Raw genomic sequence first — 15,097 nt, forward strand, 5'->3', positions numbered from 1 at the left:
ATTGTCAGAAAACATGTCTGTTTCTGGTCTACTTGTGTTGATGTCCTGCAGTAGCTAGCTTGCTAAATCGTCCCTTTCCTAATCCATGGATGGAGATGGGGATTTGGATTTGTGGTTTTGTCTTAATTCTCTGGACAGGCCTATGATTATGATGGTGATTCTGATCTAAACATAAATTAATATATTGTGCCACTGGCCTTCGATGATTGAAGTTCAATATGTAGCCCAGTAGGCTCACGTTAAATAGCTAGCTAACTTAGCTGGTTCATTGTTAACCATACGAGGAAGTTAGGCTAGCAAGCATTTTAGCTAGGTAGCCTATGAAAACTTGCTTGCTTGCGCACGCACGCACACACACACACACACACACACACACACACACACACACACACACACACACACACACACACACACACACACACACACACACACACACACACACACACACACACACACACACACATCAGTGCCATGGACAGCCACATGATATTTAGCAACATTGGTTGGACTAAATGGTTTTAGGTATTTTTAAGTTTGTTTTCAGTGTATTAAACTAAGCATATATATATATAGCCTTGTTGATTTGATGATGTTTACATGTTTAAGTTTAATTGTTACATGCAATATTTGCTTTGTGGACTTCACCGGACAGATGTGGCTCTCTGGTTTTGTGATGAAACAAACGTATGTATAGTTGAATTTATTCCGCCACTGTGTGATTGTTGGCTTCTTGTTGTCACGGCCTTATTGTATGTAACGGTGGTGTATGAACTAACGGGTTATAGAGCAAACAACGCAATTATCACAACATAGGTTGAAGTATGAGGTTTTTCCTGGCTTGGCTTCCCCAGTGATTTTACCCACACACCGCTATTGATTTGAATAGAGTACGTACTGTACACAAAATCAGGTTGTGATCAAAGAGAATGTGTATCTACTTTACATACAGTACACACACACACACATCAGTGTGAATACGATATGCACCCATCTTCAGTTTGTGACCAAACTTACCTTGAGGATGCGTATGAAGTCCTGTTTGTCGACTCGTAGGAAGTGGCAGTTGTCCTCTCTCAGGATGATGGTGGCTGCTCTGGGAGCATCGTTCACCAGGGCCAGCTGCCCAAAGTCTTCTCCCTCATGTAGCGTCGTCACCAGACCCTGCATCACACACGCACGTACACGCACGTACACGCACGTACACGCACACGCACGTACACGCACACACACACGCACGCACACACGCACACACACACACAGACAAAGTATAACTATGTAAGTGTGACCAAAAGGCTCCTTAACAGCTTCTACCCCCAAGCCATAAGACTGCTGAACAGTTAATCAAATGGCTACCTGGACAAATTTACATTGACCCTCTCAATTATTTATTTATTTATTGTTTTGCACTAACTCTCTTGCACTGGCTCTATGCACATGTACTAGACTCTACCCACACACTCACACATACTACATTGACACTCCAACACACACAGACTGCATACGCTCACACGCACAAAACACATGCATGAATATTGACGCCACACACACTCACAAGTAACGACACTTTCACACTTGAAATACGCTGCTGGTAATCAGTTTATTATATAGCCTGATTGTCACTTTTACCCCACACACATGTACATACTGTATTACTTGAACTACCTCGTACCACTGCACATTGAATCAGTACTGGTACTTCTTGTATACAGCCTCGTTATTGTTTTTATTGCGTTACTCTTTCCTATTTTATTTACAAAATATTTGTCTTACTTTTTAACTCTGCACTGTTGGGAATGGGCTCATAAGTAAGCATTTCACTCTAAAGTCTACACCTGTTGTATTTGGCGCATGTGACCAACAACATTTGATTTGATTTACTGTAAGTGTAGTGTGAATACAATTCAAATTCTCTATATCCAAACATGAATCTATAATGTGTATACTAAAGAATTGTACACAATTAAGATAACTGGGGTAAAGACCTTACCTTTCCATGTGTGATGACATTGACAGAGCCCTTCCAGATGATGTACCAGGAGGTGCCTTTGTCTCCCTGACTGAACACTGAGAAACACAAAGACACAGAGATTTAGGATTCACATCAGTCTCAACAGTCAGTCAGCTCTACCAGACAAGGATGTAGGCACAGTGCTTCACAGGTAAAGTCCAATAAAAATGAAAGGCCGGGAGGCAAAATGCTGGTGATCTGTATTTTTTTCCCATGTTCACAAAGGTGCACATGGCACTTTCGGTTGACATCAGTGTTTCGGTCAGCTTTGCCGACAGACAGATTTCTCTGACAATCTATTGGACTGATTGTCCAAGATAAAGATTTTGAAATATTCAAGTGGGTTTCAGTAGGTTTTACATCCGTGGTAGAAATCATTTGTTCAGCCACTGATGGACAGGTTTGTTGTATACTGCACTGAGGGGGTGGATGGTAACAGAGACAGAGTATCTCTAGCACTGTGGTGGTGATGTGGGCCCGGTGAGGCTCTCTTTCGCTCTCTCGCCCACCAGAGTTATAAAAAAAACATCACAGAGGACTATGACACTCACAGACTGTGCCTGCCTTGGCATGGGACTCAAACATCAGCACTGCTGCCAACTCCTTACGGACCTACAGGAAGAAAAAAGGAAAGGGAATGAGACAGGATTAAACAGGGAGAGGTCAGAGGGAGGGGCAGTGTAAAGCCTTAGCGCTACAGGACATACAGTAGTGCTGCTCCCTCCTCTTGGACCCAGATTTAACCTCTTCCTGGACTAAACATCACTTCAAATCACTTTCAAAACTCGATTGAGCATTGCTTTTGCTGCCCAGGTTTGACTTTATCTGGGTCTGGGAAAACCGCTCATCGTGTGCAGATGTTCTACTCCACTGGATGCTCAATTCACTTTCTAAGAACTGGGCCCATATTCAATTCACTTTCTAAGAACTGGGCCCATATTCAATTCACTTTCTAAGAACTGGGCCCATATTCAATTCACTTTCAAAGAACTAGGTCCATATTCAATTCCCTTTTTAAGAACTGGGCCCATATTTGATTCACTCTCTAAGAACTGGGCCCCATATTCAATTCACTTTCTAAGAACTGGGACCCATATTCAATTCACAAAGCATCTCAGAGTAGGAGTACTGATCTAGGATCAGGTCCCCCATGTCCACATAATCGTATTCTTTGTGATCTATGATCTAGGCCAGGGGTATTCAACTGGGAGTCCGCGGTGGTACTGCAGGGATTCAGCAATGTTTTAAAATAAATAAATAAACATATACATATATATAAACATATACATATGTATACACATATACATAAACATATACATATGTATATATATACATATGTATACACATATACATATATATATATATATATACATATGTATACACATATACATATGTATACATATATACATATGTATACACATATACATATGTATACACATATACATATACATACATACATACATACATACATACATACATACATACATACATACATACATACATACATATATATATATATATATATACACACACAGTACCAGTCAAAGTTTGGACAGACCTACTCATTCCAGGGTTTTTCTTTATTTGTACTATTTTCTACATTGTAGAATAACAGTGAAGACATCAAAACTATGAAATAACACATATGGAATCATGTAGCAACCAAAAAAGTGTTAAACAAATCAAAATATATTTGATATTTGAGATTATTCAAAGTAGCCACCCTTTGCCTTGATGACAGCTTTGCACACTCTTGGCATTATCTCAACCAGCTTCATGAGGTAGTCACCTGGAATGCATTTCAATTGACAAGGGCCTTGATAAAAGTTCATTTGTGGAATTTCTTTCCTTCTTAATGCATTTGAGCCAATCAGTTGTGTTGTGACAAGGTAGGGGTGGAATACAGAAGATAGCTCTATTTGGTAAAAGACCAAGTCCATATTATGGCAAGAACAGCTCAAATAAGCAAAGAGAAACAACAGTCCATCATTACTTTAAGACATGAAGGTCAGTCAATCTGGAAAATATCAAGAACTTTCTTCAAGTGCAGTTGCAAAAACCATCAAGCGCTATGATGAAACTGGCTCTCATGAGGACCGCCACAGGAAAGGAAGACTCAGAGTTCCCTCTGCTGCAGAGGATAAATTCATTAGAGTTACCAGCCTCAGAAATTGCAGCCCAAATAAATGCTTCACAGAGTTCAAGTGACAGACACACTGTTCAGAGGAGACCGTGTGAATCAGGCCTTCATTGTCAAATTGCTGCAAAGAATCCACTACTAAAGGACCCCAATAATAAGAAGAGACTTGCTTGGGCCAAGAAACACGAGCAATGGACATTAGACTGGTGGAAATCTGTCCTTTGGTTTGATGAGTCCAAATATGAGATTCTTCGGTTTCAACCGCTGTGTCTTTGTGAGATGCAGAGTAGGTGAACGGATGATCTCAGCTTGTGTGATTCCCACCATTAAGCATGGAGGAGGAGGTGTGATGGTGTGGGGGTGCTTTGCTGGTGACACTGTCAGTGATTTATTTAGAATTCAAGGCACATGGCTACCACAGCATTCTGCAGCGATATGCCATCCCATCTGGTTTGCGCTTAGTGGGACTATCATTTGTTTTTCAACAGGACAATGACCCAAAACACACCTCCAGGCTGTGTAAGGGCTATTTGACCAAGGAGAATGATGGAGTGCTGTATCAGATGACCTGGCCTCCATAATCCCCCAACCTCAACCCAATTGAGATGGTTTGGGATGAGTTGGACCGCAGAGTGAAGGAAAAGCAGCCAACAAGTGCTCAGCATATGTGGGAACTCCTTCAAGACTGTTGGATAAGCCTTCCAGGTGACTACCTCATGAAGCTGGTTGAAAGAATGCCAAGTTTGTAAAGCTGTCATCAAGGCAAATGGTGGCTACTTTGAAGAATCTCAAATATAAAATTGATTTTGATTTTTCTAAACACTTTTTTGGTTACTACATGATTCCATATGTGCTATTTCATAGTTCTGATGTTTTCACTATTATCCTACAATGTAGAAAATTGTAAAAAAATTAAGAAAAACACTTGAATGAGTAGGTGTGTCCAAACTTTTGACTGGTACTGTATATATATATATATGATAGAAAAATAAGATTATTATGAATATCACTAGCAACAACAGAATAAACACATTTTGAATTACATACCTACAGTAGAAAGAGTAGACTATCTTCTTTCAAATTATGACAACTTTAGTTTTTAAATCCTATTATTGAGCAAATTACACTATTACACTCACTGGAGTATTTGACATAGGTTTTGAAAAAGCCCACACCAATAGGCTACCAGTGCGGCAAGTGCTGCTGGCCGCTCGTAAGCTTTCTTGACTTGGCCATATATCCTTGCCATTGTCATTCACGTGAATGTTTTAGCTAACATATGATGGGGTTCCCTGGGTTGCCGGTTTGCCTGGGAGGGGGTCCCTGGGTTGCCAGTTTGCCTGGGAGGGGGTCCCTGGGCAAGAAAAGGTTGAAGACCCCTGATCTAGGCAAAACTGATGCTTTATTAGTACTCCTACTCTGAGACTGTTGTCATGACGTTGGCCTCTTTTGGTACAATTTTGTGATACTCAGAAGAGACAATATAGCCATATTACCATAAAACTGTTTATATAATAGACTCAGTTTAAGACTTGCCTCATATGGGTGTATGGAATGTATTAATAAGGATAAAGCTTTTGTAAGACATTGAGATGCTATGTACTGATGTAATGTGATAGAATTGTATTTCTGTAACCAAATCTAACTCAGTCATAGGCACGCCCCAGGGACATATACAGGACCAGGCGTCATTTGACCAGCCTGTTCGATGGGCACTATAAAACACTCCCTGATTTACATTTCCTCAGACCAGGCCTACACTCTATGGCCAGAGGTTTGACCATCCAATTCCTCTACTGAAAGTGAACCATACCACGTGGTTAACTTTTAGACTATTGATACCGACAGAATAAGAACAAGTCTTTGATATTAATTATTAGTCTGCAGCTAAGTAAATTATATCATTGAACGCGAAGACCAACGAAACCACCATTCTATGACGACATTAATGAATGTCGCTCTGAAAGATCCATTCTGAGAGAGAGAGAGGGAGAGAACGCGGACAAAACTCTCCAACAGAACCGAACTCTCCAACAAAGAACGACGACACACTGAGCGTAAATATATATTGATTGCAATTGTTCCCGAATGAGTGAGCCTTCAATTGTCAATTGTAATATTAATGAACTCTGTGTAAACTTCTCAGCTGACCATTTATGACCCATTGTTCAACAGGCCGACCAGCCTGTTTAGCCCACAAGGGCACATTCCGATACCAATCCTTTGTGACAATAATTACTGTTTGTATGTTTTTCTGTTAATTACTTAGTGTAGTAAATAAATGATTTTAAGACAATTGATGTATGGATGATTTTAGTAAAGACTGGGTTCGTGCAGATACAACAATTTACGACGTTTTGGAATGAGACTGGACGAGAGGTAAATACACCATTTAAACTTAAGAAGATAATCGACCTATACTATAATAGAATATAATATTATAGTACAGGAAAGTTATATTAGGAAAATTATAGCTTTGTAATCTGAATATTCTCCTTGGTGCCCCGACCTCCTAGTTAATTACAATTAAACGATTAATCAGTTTAATCGCGTGATAATAATTACAGGGAGCTAATTGATAAACATATCTTCAGTTTAATGGTACCCCCAAAGACACGACACTGTGAATGTGGGCCATGGACTGGTATAGCACCATTTCTACAGAACATCTTCTGACTAGACTCAGGTTGTACGCGTCCTCAATAGCGCCACATTCCCTGTAGAGCTCACTACTTTTGGACAGAGCCATATGGTAATGCAATACATAGGGAATAGGGTTCCACTTGGGACGCAGCCAAAGACAGGACAGGAAGCTGCGACTCACTGAGGTGGAGAGGTGAGCAGCAGCCTTGACATGAAGCAGCTCCTCATAGATCACCTCCAGGTCCTCCGCACTACGCTGGCTGGGGCTGCAGAGAGGACGGGATATGCGCAGGTTACAATACAGTCAGAGGTTAGACCTTAGAATAGGATGATATATGATACGATAGGAGAGCAGATATAATACAGTAGAAGTTTATTGTCCATCTGAGGGTGGAAATGTCCTTTTGACTTGTGAAGAGTAAAACAAACTTGATACGAACACACAGTATAATAAAATGGAACTCACCATTTGCGTAAAATCATGGTCAAAAGAGCATCTGGACCAATCTGCAGTAATAACGACAAACCCTCCTGCAGCTCATCGTCTAATTGGTCCTTCTCATTAGTTGTGTGGTTCAGTGAGATTTTCTCATTGGTCATGTGGTTCAGTCCGAACTCCAAATCCAGGAAGCGGTAAAATTGAGTGTCTTTGTCATGGAAGTTTAACTCCTGCTTCACTACATTGTGATGATAGGAGACATTGAGTTTGGTTACACTCACAGCAGGGAGCAGTTGATTCTTGTCAAATGATCATATTTGATAAGACATGATGATAATACATTCACTCTGATTAAAGTCTCTTACCATGAACAATGATTCCTTCATCCACCAGGACTTGCCACATGCCAACTGCCTGGCTCCTCGATTGGAAGCATTCGTTTAGCTTCATCAGCCAATCAACAAGCTCTTTCCCCGAACAACATTGTCTGTAAGGGAAAGAGTGAGATTTCTACAAGGAAATTATCTAGTATTTTCATTTCAGAAAGACAAACAGGCAAAGTAATACTCGAATTTGCAATCATTGACAGGAGCAAGGCTCCATACCTGTAGGTCTTCAGGTGATGCTTTCTGTCTCTGATCAGGCCAGGGCTACGTACTATCAAGGCACTATGCACCACCCTGGCTGCCTTCAGAATACGATCCGACAGAAACTACAAGGGGTGAGAGAAAGAGAGAGAGAGAGAAATACTGTATCAAATACTTGATACAGTCAAATGTAGGCTATGTGCAAATCAAAATATAATTGGACAATGGACCTCTTTCTCTGCCTATCATATGCACACAACCAACATGCCTTTACTTCTGTGTAATTTTCATGACGTGATAAAGACATGAGGTCATATAAATAAAGTGGGAAATGTGAAATGTCACACAGAAGGTCTTGTGACAACAGACAGTGACAACAGTGACCCAATGTGTAGACTTAGCACGCAAGGAGCTAGAATGAAAAGTGAAAAGCAAGTGGCAGTGGCAGAAAACATATATTCTGTGAGAAGCATTACAGAAACCATGTGTGATGTCACATACATCACTGGTGTGAGTGGAGTGTTTTGCTTTGCAGGGGCTAGAGTCCCTAATTGTGCGTGTGTGGGAGGAAAGCTGGTGAGAATGTGTTATAGAGAGAGTTACTGCACTGCTAAACTCAGCCACACCACACACACAACTCTCCTCACTTGGCTACGTTGACAACTTTGCCATTCTGAGAGTTTTCACTTTGCCTCCTCTCAGATTCTCTAAGTAGTATCATTTCCAATACACCTCCCAGTAATTTTTTCCCCATTCCCTGCCCCCTCCTATCTCACTCCTCTCTGCCATGCTCTACCACCCAAACAGAATGTGAGAAGAAAAAAAATCTGTATCAACCACTGATGCAGACTAAAGCTTATGTAACTCACAGCACATTGGGTCTGTTGCTGTGCAGCCTATTTCCTACCATTTCCTGTTTATAGGCAACCTCCATGACAAAACCAATATTACAAACGACTAAATATCAATATTTACTGGGTTGTTAATGAACTAGAATGTCTTCATTTCACTCCCTTCCACTCAATATGTTCTTGGTCCTAGTCTTGTGATTCCACGAGTGACTCACACAGTTGATTGTTTGTTATTGGGTTTCCTTCAGGGCGCTGTTTGTCCAAGGTGGTGGTCTTGAGATTCAGATTGAACTTAACAAAGACCAGTTCCTTTAGCTTTTGTCTCCACTTTGCTTGGTGTTGTGGTGGACGGTGCTTTCCTAGCCTCCTCTCCCAAAAGCCTGGCCCCTAGCCAGGCCTCAGCCCTTAGCCTGCTTTGGCTGGTGTTGTGGTGGATGGGGCAGCCTGTAAGGCCCTCTCCTCTCTCCTGTCCCCAAAGCCGGGTCCCTAGCCTGCCCTGGCCAATGGCTCTGGCTCCAAGCCACTCAGGATGAAATGATTGGCTCCTGACCCGTGACTGATCTGCCGACTCCGGCCTCTGCAAAGACAACACAACCTGGCAGAACCTGGTGTTCTCATCCATTTTTCAGAACCATGTACAAAAGAACGAGGAAACCTGCATGCTATTTTAAAGTTCACAGAGACACACCTGCTGTGTGAGAAGTTAACTGAGAGGTCCCCCAAGCCCCCCATCCCCCCCCTTCATACCTCTGTTTTCCCACAGGCTGTCCTGCTCCCAGACCGAGTGTCTACAGACTGTATGCATCATTCTGAACCTTTCATCCTCTCCACCGACTGCAGACTGGTCCCAGGGGACTGCAGACTGGCTCTACTGGCTGGAGGTCACCACTATTCCCATGTGCCCTGACTGTTCCCGTGGAACCACTAGCTACCACCATGTTCTCAGCCTGGTTATCTCTGACCTCTGACACTGAGATAATAAACTCCAAATGCATAAATCCCCCATCATCATTGCAGACAAGCTGGCATTTCTACTGTGACTGTGTTCAGTTTGCAATCTTAAACACATTTTCTTATAACAGACCAAAATTGAACGTTTCATACAGCACATCCTGGGTACAGCACCCCACCTACTAAGTAGCTAAACACACAGGACATAATCACTCATCAATCTGTTCGGTTCTGTATATACTGTAAGAACAAAAGCTCTAAAACTCTGTGAACTCTGTGATGAACAACTTGACATACACTAGCACTGCATTTCTTTTTGTCTACCCATTGAGAACATGTAGAGCTACTAAACATGTAATCTAGTGCAATGGTTTTCAACGGGTGTGCCTTGAGAAGCTGTCAGGTGTGCTGCAAACCTTTTCCTAATCTTTATTTTTTTTTTAACACACTTATAAATGTGACCTGTGGAATGCACATTCAATTTTGACTTGGGAGCACCACTGCCACTCAGATAAATACATTGTTTATCTTGTATCCTGATGCCTAGTCAGCTTACCCTAAAACATATCTACCCCTATCACTCCAGAATCACTGCACATTGTAAATATGATATTGGAACTGACCCTGTATATAGCTTCTTACTTATCTTGTTTTTATTTCTTGTGTGTTTTTGTTCTACCTTATGTTATTGTTAGTACTACACTGACATTGATTACTGCCTTGTTGCCTTGCTTGCAAGAATGGCATTTCCCTGTACTTGTGCATTTGACATTGAAACTTGAATAGCTCATGGTTACATCTGTACCTACAAATCCAGTTTGCTCAGGCATGTTGTAACATTTTTATCAGTTTTAGGGGCGCACATCATGAGCAAAGTCCTTTCCCACTGGACACAGACATCAGTTCAACGTCTGGTTTTGATTAACATTTGGTTGAGCTGTCATCTACTGTGAATTCAACGTGAAATCAACGAAACATTTCACCATGTCATTCGGTTTAGGTTAAAAGTTAGGTGGAAAAAAGACGGAATGCGTTACGTTGATCATTTTTGGCAAATCCATTTAGTTTTCTATGTTGATTCATCACCGGTGCCAAGCTTCCTGCCATCCAGGACCTCTATACCAGGTGGTGTCAGAGGAAGGCCCTAAAAATTGTCAAAGACCCCAGCCACCCTAGTCATAGACTGTTCTCTCTGCTACCGAACGGCAAGCAGTGCCAAGTCTAGGTCCAAGAGGCTTCTAAACAGCTTCTACCCCCAAGCCATAAGACTCCTGAACATATAATCAAATGGCCACCCAGACTATTTGCATTGCCCCCCCTCCGCCCCCTTTTACGCTCCTGCTACTCTCTGTTATTATCTATGCATAGTCACTTTAATAACTCTACCTACATACATATTACCTCAATTACCTCGACTAGCCGGTGCCCCCGCACACTGACTCTGTACCAGTACCCCCTGTATATAGCCTGGCTATTGTTATTTTACTGCTGCTCTTTAATTATTTGTTACTTTTATTTTTATTTATTTTTTTATTTTTCTTAAAACGGCATTGTTGGTTCAGGGCTTGTAAGTAAGCATTTCACTGTAAGGTTGTATTCAGCACATGTGACAAATACAGTTGGATGTGAGCCAATCTCATCGCAATGATTTATTGGGTTGAAATAATGTGGAAACAAGGTTGATTCAAAAAGTTTTTGCCCAGTGGGTTGTATCAATTTACTTCACCTGTGAAAACAATTATCACAGGCAAGTCTGATTAAAGGCACTACATGGTCAATCTGCATTGGCCAAGTCAGGGCATTCATGCTTCTTACACTTCGCCTAGCAGCACAGAGCTGCTGTCAAGGAAGTAAGTTTGTGTTTATACAGGACCTCCCGCCCTCACCTACCGTCACCCATTAATGGCAATGAGGAGCAATACTGAGCGACGCACAGCGATGCCGAGCTCAATTATAAAAAATGTTTTGTCGAGAGCTCAATTTAATCTTTAAAAAACTTTTGTCACAGAAAATAGAGAATTTTGCAGTAGGGATCAGATGAGATGGGGTCCTTACCACTAAAGAAATGAATAAGGACATTTCTGGTGTGGTGCTAAAAAAAAATGGATCCATAAAAGTGTGCCGCAGTTCAAAAAAGATAAGGAACCACTGATCTAGGGACTATAGCCCATGTGTTAGTAGTATAGGCAGGAGGAACTCCCTGATTGTTCCGACCACATGCATCAGGTTACAGAGTAAACAGTTTTCCCTCAGGTGTGCCAGTGCTAGTGAATGACATACTGTATGTGCTGTAGAAGTGGCCCTTTCTTTTTCACACTGCTCTCTCTGACGTTTCAGGTCCGGAACAGGCTGAATATGTGCTTTAGATAAACATTAATGACACACTTTCTTATGGAGACCAAGTCAAAGTCTGCCTTTGAATGTTATGTCTGTGTTTGAATAGTGTCGTATCACAAAAGGAACATATGAGCCTGTTAAAATGGTTTGTATATTTGTGGGTGGGTTGGTTTGTGTCTGACAATGGCTAATGTGGTCTGTGGTTATGGCCTTTTCTCCCACACTTTTTTTTCTTCTTATAACAACACTTAAATAAAGTCACTTTGTTACCTTCATTCTCTGGCTCAGTGAGAGTAACTGTTTCAATAACGGAGTGTGGTGTGTGGGTTTACTATATTTGTGCCTATAGTCTGTGTTAAATAGTGTCAAGTTTCTACTAGTGTTCTGAAGTTTCCTCTGTGGGCGAGTCTACAGTCTCCCTCTGTGCTGTGACCTTGGTGGGCTTTGTTCTCTCCTTTTCTGTTCTCTCTGGAACATGACTGTACCTGGAGGGAGGGATGGAGCACCACGCCGGTGGGCAGAGCTGTAGGAACTGCATCTCACATCCCACTCTCTACACAGACAAGACCACGTCAGACCTTCTGAGGGGTTATTGTTTCCAACAAGTACACTTCCTCCCCCATTTCAGAAATACCAAGCTACAGCACTGGATTTCTTTTTCCTTTCTTCAAAACAGGAAGTGCCAATTTAGGTAAAATGGCCTGACGGCATTGATGAGGATTTTTATTTTTTTTACCTGCGTGAATATACATAGCACCAAACCCCAAACCCCAATCACCATCTTGATAATCATTAGATAACAAACAGAACAATCTCAAATCTCTAAACCAGGAGTCTCAAACTCATTTTCCCAGCTCGCAAAATTCATTCTTCAATGAGGTCTGGAGGGCCCAACTTAAAATGAATTACAGTGCATTAGGAAAGTATTCAGACCACTTGACTTAAAAAAAAAACAAAATGTTACAGCCTTATTCTAAAATGGATTAAATCGTTTTTGTTCCCTCGTCAATCTACACACAATAACCTATAATGACAAAGCAAAAATACGTTTTTAGAAATTTTAGCAAATTTACTAAAATTAAAAACCTGAAATATCACATTTATATAAGTATTCAGACCCTTTAGTCAGTACTTTGTAGAAGCACCTTCTGCAGTGATTATAGCCTCTAGTCTTAGGTATGACGCTACAAGCTCGGCACACCTATATGGAGGGAGTTTCTCCCATTCTTCTCTGCAGACCCGCTCAAGCTCTGTCAGGTTGGATGGGGAGAATCAGTGCACAGCTATTTTCAAATGAAATGAAATCAAATTCTATTGGTCACATACACATATTTAGCAGATGTTATTGCGGGTGTAGCGAAATGCATGTGTTCCTAGCTCCAACAGTGCAGTAATATCTACCAATTCACAACAATACACACAAATCGAAAAGTAAAATGATGGAATTAAGAAATATATAAATATTCGAACAAGCAATGTCGGAGTGGCATTGACTAAAATACAGTATAATAGAATACAGTATATCCATATGAAATGAGTAAAGCAGTATGTAAACATTATTAAAGTGACTAGTGTTCCGTTATTAAAGTGACCAGTGATTCCATGTCTATGAATATGGTAGCAGCCTCTAAAGTGCAGGGTTGAGTAACCGGGTGGTAGCCGGCTAGTGATGGCTATTTAACAGTCTGATGGCCTTTAACAGTCAGGTCTCTCCAGAGATGTTCAATCGGGTTCAAGTCCGGGCTCTGGCTGGGCCATTCAAGGACATCCAGAGATTTGTCCCGAAGCCACTCCGGCGTTGTCTTGGTTGTGTGCTTAGTGTCATTGTCCTGTTGGAAGGGGAACCTTCTCCCCATTCTAAAGTACTGAGCGCTCTGGAACAGATTTTCATCAAGGATCTCTCTGTACTTTGCTCCTTTCATCTTTCTCTTGATCCTGACTAGTCTCCCACTCCCTGCTGCTGAAAAACATCCCCACAGCATGATGCTGCCACCACCATGCATCACCGTAGGGATGGTGCCTGGTTTCCTCCAGACGTGATGCTAGGCATTCAGGCCAAAGAGTTCAATATTTATTTCACCAGACCAAAGAATCCTGTTTCTCATGGTCTGAGAGTCCTTTAGGTGCCTCTTGGCAAACTCCAAGCAGGCTGTCATGTACCTTTTACTGAGGAGTGGCTTCCATCTGGCCACTCTACCATAAAGGCCTGATTGGTAAAGTGCTGCAAAGATGGTTGTCATTCTGGAAGGTTCTCCATCTCCACAGTGGAACTCTAGAGCTCTGTCAGAGTGACCATCGGGTTCTTGGTCACCTCCCTGACCAAGGCCCTTCTCACCCAATTGCTTAGTTTGGCCAGGCGGCCTGCTCTAGGAAGAGTCTTGGTGGTTGAAAACGTCTTCAATTTAAGAATGATGAAGGCCACTGTGTTCTTGGGGACCTTCAATGCTGCAGAAATGTTTTGGTACCCTTCCCCAGATCTGTGCCTCGACACAATCCTGTCTTGGAGCTCTACAGACAATTCCTTTGACCTCATGGCTTGGTTTTTGCTCTGACATGCACTGTCAACTGTGGGACATTATATAGACAGGTGTGTGCCTTTCCAAATCATGTCCAATCAATAGAATTTACCACTGGTGGACTCCAATCAAGTTGTAGAAACATCTCAAGGATGATCAATGGAAACAGGATGCACCTGAGCTCAATTTCGAGTCTCATAGCAAAGGGTATGAATACTTATGTAAATAAGGTATTTCAGTTTTTTTTTCATTTGCAAACATTTCTAAAAACCTGTTCTTGCTTTGTCATTGTGGGGTATTGTGTGTAGATTGATGGGGGGGGGATTATTTAATCCATTTTAGAATAAGGCTGTAACATAAAATGTGGAAAAAGTCAAGGGGTCTGAATACTTCTGCACTGTATATTTCCTTGCCATGAAAATGTGAAAAAAATGGTCCTCTAGCCATCGCTTTTTGAATTTTCAATGCTCCCTGACTATCTATCTTAAGTTTTGATGACTGTTAGCAAGCTGGACAGAGTAAAGAGACTAACATTCGGTCAATTATAATTTCTACAGTTTCTATTTGGTTTTAGTCATTTCGATGTCAATTGAGATCGTCCCCCCCCCCTTCCAAAAAATGTCAA

The 15,097-nt window shown here is 41.5% G+C and overlaps 1 protein-coding gene across 8 annotated transcripts in view; it reads right to left on the bottom strand.

Annotated features, from left to right (window-relative positions):
* The window catches only part of LOC106567164 (rap guanine nucleotide exchange factor 3), a 43,257-nt gene that overhangs the window by 10,282 nt on the left and 17,878 nt on the right, over positions 1–15,097 (bottom strand). For 6 of the 8 annotated variants that reach the window (XM_045693240.2, XM_045693242.2, XM_045693239.2 and 3 more), the window contains 7 exons: positions 7,836–7,942; positions 7,596–7,717; positions 7,258–7,468; positions 6,973–7,057; positions 2,560–2,620; positions 1,988–2,064; positions 1,015–1,161 (listed from right to left, as the gene is read on the bottom strand). In XM_045693240.2, coding sequence (XP_045549196.1) covers positions 1,015–1,161; positions 1,988–2,064; positions 2,560–2,620; positions 6,973–7,057; positions 7,258–7,468; positions 7,596–7,717; positions 7,836–7,942 — 810 coding nt within the window. Of the gene's footprint in view, positions 1–1,014; positions 1,162–1,987; positions 2,065–2,559; positions 2,621–6,972; positions 7,058–7,257; positions 7,469–7,595; positions 7,741–7,835; positions 7,943–8,883; positions 12,950–15,097 lie in introns of those variants that run through there. The other 2 variants (XM_045693244.2, XM_045693245.2) reach the window with 2 other exon arrangements.

The sequence above is a fragment of the Salmo salar genome, chromosome 13 (genome assembly GCF_965601325.2).
Source record: "Salmo salar chromosome 13, fSalSal1, whole genome shotgun sequence".
NCBI lineage: Eukaryota > Metazoa > Chordata > Actinopteri > Salmoniformes > Salmonidae > Salmo > Salmo salar.